Genomic DNA, 3,889 nt, shown 5'->3' on the forward strand with positions numbered 1-3,889 from the left:
AAATTAATCAAGCGGCTTCCAGGCTCTGCCAGGTGGGCCGATCTACACCCTGCCCTGTGGTGACAGCTCGGTCGACCTGGGTCCCACCGAAGCTCTAACTGCGGCTTCCGCTGCTGTCCCTCTTGCCCTTCAGCTTCGACCTGGAAGTGGCGCCCCCCAAGACGCCGAAGGTGGAGCAGGAGGAGCCGATCTCCCCGGGGAGCACTCTGCCGGAGGTCAAGCTGAGGCGCTCCAAGAAGAGGGCCAAGAGGAGCAGCGTGGTGTTCGCGGACGAGAAGGCGGCGGCCGAGTCCGAGCTGAAGCGGGTGAGCAGCGGGGGTGGGCGGCGCGCCACCCCGCCGGCACAGCTCCCCTGAGCCGGGCACAGCACGCGGGGCTCCAGGCGGGGCTGCGTAAGCCACCCTTTCACGGCCGGGTGGCTGTGACAGTGGGCGTCTGAGGACGGGGCGAAGCGCTCGCTGGTGCCCATGCAGCCTGGACGTGACAGAGCTGGGACTTGAACCGAGGCCACTGGACTCCGGCCCGTGTGTGACTTTTCTGCCACCATGCAGGGCTTTGCGAGGCTGGGAGAAGCTGCCTGTTGCACCCACCGAAAAGGAGAGCAGTCCCCCACTCACCCCACCCCCGGGTGCTGGGCCGGGCGTTTCCACCTCTCCCGCCCTCTGTCCCCAGCCCCCAGGGCCATTCTGACTGCTGACATCCGTGTAGCGGGAGCCCAGCCGGGGATGCAGAGATGAAAATCTCACCGCCCTGACTTCGAGTTTTCATCTGGTAGACGAATAACTATTTAGTGTGAGACTTGGTGCCACTGGGTTTAAATCCTAGCTTCTTCCTGAAAGAGGGGTTTGTCCAGGATATCCTTGGGCGGGGAGAGCGATGAACCGTCCTAGCAAGGAAGGGGTGCCAGGCGAAAGGGCAAGGGGCCAGATGAGTTGCACGCCCTCCCAGGAAGAAAGGATCCTCCGCAGACTTCCCAGGGCACCTCAGATGCTGCTCTCGCCAGGGAAGAAGACAGGAAATAAGAGTCTGTGTTTCCCCATTCTAGGGGGCATCACTCCTGTGACAGTCGGGATGAACGCCATCCCCCCCAACCCCATGGTTGTATAGTGTGCAACCTGTGCAACCGTACATGGTAGGCTGGCATGGGGTGATGAAAAACAGAATAAGAGAACTTGGAGCTGGCTCGGCGGAAGCCTTGCCAAGCCTCGTCACTAACTTTTCAGGTCCAGAGCTGCCTCTGGCTATCTGTGTGTGTGTGTGTGTGCGTGTGTGTGTGTGTGTGTATTATTGTGTTAATGTCGTGTGTGTGTGTGTGTGTGTGTGTGGTGTATTCATGCAGCTTTCCAGGAAGCACGAGTTCATGAGTGACACCAACCTCTCGGAGCATGCGGCCATCCCCCCCAGGGCGTCCATCCTCTCTCAAATGAGTTTTGCCAGCCAGTCCATGCCCACCATCCCAGGTATGTACCCGGCTCCCCCCAGCATGGAGGTATAGAGCCAGTTCCGGCCACCAGCTTGGGGCTGGAGAATGGGTGTCTATACAGCAAAGTGGGCCAGGCATCTTGGGGACAAAAGCCTCTGCTCAGAGGCACCTTGTCTTCTGAGCTGTCCCCAAGCTCCACCAGAGTCGGATGAAGGCCTGCTGTCACTCTGGACACTGGGAATCCATTTGTCACACCAGGCAGCCCTGTGTTCCCAATTAACCAGGCCCCCAAGGGCCAGAAGTCTGCCCTTGATATGTCCCTAAGCTCATGTTTTCTTTTTGGACCTGGAAGACTATTTCTGGAACTTGCAAAAATTGCCACCACATCTTACAGTGGCAGAGAGTTTATGCCTAGTGCTGCCTAGCTCCCCCGCCACTCATTCACTGTCTGGTGAGGAGGCCACCAGCACACACGTGACAATTTCTAATTCACAGAGGGGGAAGCTGAGGCCCTAGCTGGGGACGTGGCGCACCTGAGTGTGCTCCACCTGGCAGGTAGCATCTGCCACTGTGCCAGGCTCTCTGTGCCACGGGCCAGGGCAGAGAGGAACAAGGTAGACTGAGGCTGTCCCCAGGAACTCGGCAAGCAAGACACCTGCCATTTCCCGTGCGGCGACCACGTGACCTGCTTCCCCTGCATTATTCATTTACCCTTCAACGCCTACCTAGGAAGCAGATCATATCATTAGCCCCCTTGTATGGATGAGGAAACCGAGGCACCAGTAAGTGGCAGAGGCTCAGTTCGGACCCGTCCCTCTGTCCCCGAGCCGCACCCCCAACCGCGGCCCATGACACCAAGCAGGAGAACCCCCACAGGGGGTGGTGTTTGCCTGTGCACCCAGCCGTTTCGCCCCCACCTCAGTAGGCCTCACAGCACCCTGGAGGCCTGTATTCTACCCCCATTTGCCAGTGTCAAAGCCGAGGGTCAAGAGGTAGCTGATTTTTCACGTCCCGGTGACCCCCAGCTGGGGGCCGCAACCGCCGGCTCTCCCCACTGGCCCCCGCCTTCAGGGACGCAAGAAACCCAGGGTCCTGGTATTGGAAGGTGGAAGGCACTACGCTCGCGTCATTTCCCCACCTGGCCAAAGGTCGTGTTCCCTGCGGACACTGGGGCCCCAGAGGCTGGGCTTCCCCCACCTCAGCACCCCTTTTCCAGCCCAGAAGCCCTCGGAGGAGCTCTAAGGGGGTCCGAAGGCAGGTCGCCGTCTGCGGGATTGGCAAACCTTACCCCAGAGGCTTCAGCAGCCCCGCGCAGCACGACATGGCCTCCCGCCCCCCGCCTGCCACCTGGGCCTGCTCTCCCTGGACCTGCCCCTCCGCCTGTCTCCCATCTGCCTCCCCCAAGTCACCCGTCCTGTCCCCGGAGAACCGCCTCGCTCGCTCTCCTTCCAGCCCTCACACTCACACCAGCTCTCGCTCTCCTTCCAGCCCTCACACTCTCTGTGGCAGGTGCGCCTGGGACAGACGACACCACCTCTTCCCCCCGCCTTAGCCAGACCTTTCTCGCCTTCTCAGAAGGTGACAAGAAGACGCTCAAACGGAAGAAAGTAAATCAGTTCTTCAAGACGATGGTGAGAGCCAAGGGGGAATGGGGAAGATGGGGACAGGGCAACGCTGAGAGAAAATGGGGTGTGTTCGTAGTGTGTGCGGGCACGCACCTACACGCACGTGCATACACACACGTGCACACATACATACATACACACATGCATACATGCACATGCATGCTCGCGTGCATACACATACACACGTGCACACATACGTGCACATGCAGATGCATGCACGCACATACACGCACGTGCATACACATGCACACACATACGTGCACATGCAGATGCATGCACAGACATACATGCTCTCATGCGTGCACATACACACACGCACACATACGTGCACATGCAGATGCATGCACGCACATGCACGCTCACATGCGTGCACACATCGTGCACATGCAGATGCACGCACGCACATGCATGTTCACATGTGTACACATACACACACGTGCACACATATGTGCACATGCAGATGCATGCACACACATACATGGCTCGCATGCACACACACATACACATGCATGCACACACATACACACAGATGCAGGCACATGCACACACATGCATGCACGCGCATGCACATGCGCATGCACACATCCATACACACACGCACATGCATGCATGCACATATGCGAGCACACACATGCATGTGCATGCAGACACCTGCACACATACACACATGTGCATGCACGTGCACACATGCGCACGCATGCAGACACCTGCACACATACACACATGTGCATGTATGTGCACACATGCGCACATATGCACACACACATGCACACACAGACACATGTGCACAGATGCACATATGCACATGCATGCGCAATTGCGCACACATGCACAATCACAT

General features: G+C 58.5%; 1 protein-coding gene across 1 annotated transcript in view; it reads left to right on the forward strand.

Moving 5' to 3' along the window:
- Nucleotides 1–3,889, forward strand: part of DOCK2 (dedicator of cytokinesis 2) — a 366,360-nt gene that overhangs the window by 360,952 nt on the left and 1,519 nt on the right. The window contains exons 47-49 of the mRNA XM_039876355.1: nucleotides 134–305; nucleotides 1,340–1,460; nucleotides 2,912–3,054. Of these exons, the coding sequence (XP_039732289.1) occupies nucleotides 134–305; nucleotides 1,340–1,460; nucleotides 2,912–3,054 (436 nt within the window). The remainder of the gene's footprint in view (nucleotides 1–133; nucleotides 306–1,339; nucleotides 1,461–2,911; nucleotides 3,055–3,889) is intronic.

Source organism: Pteropus medius, unplaced genomic scaffold, assembly GCF_902729225.1.
Source record: "Pteropus medius unplaced genomic scaffold, Ma_sr-lr_union100, whole genome shotgun sequence".
Lineage (NCBI taxonomy): Eukaryota > Metazoa > Chordata > Mammalia > Chiroptera > Pteropodidae > Pteropus > Pteropus medius.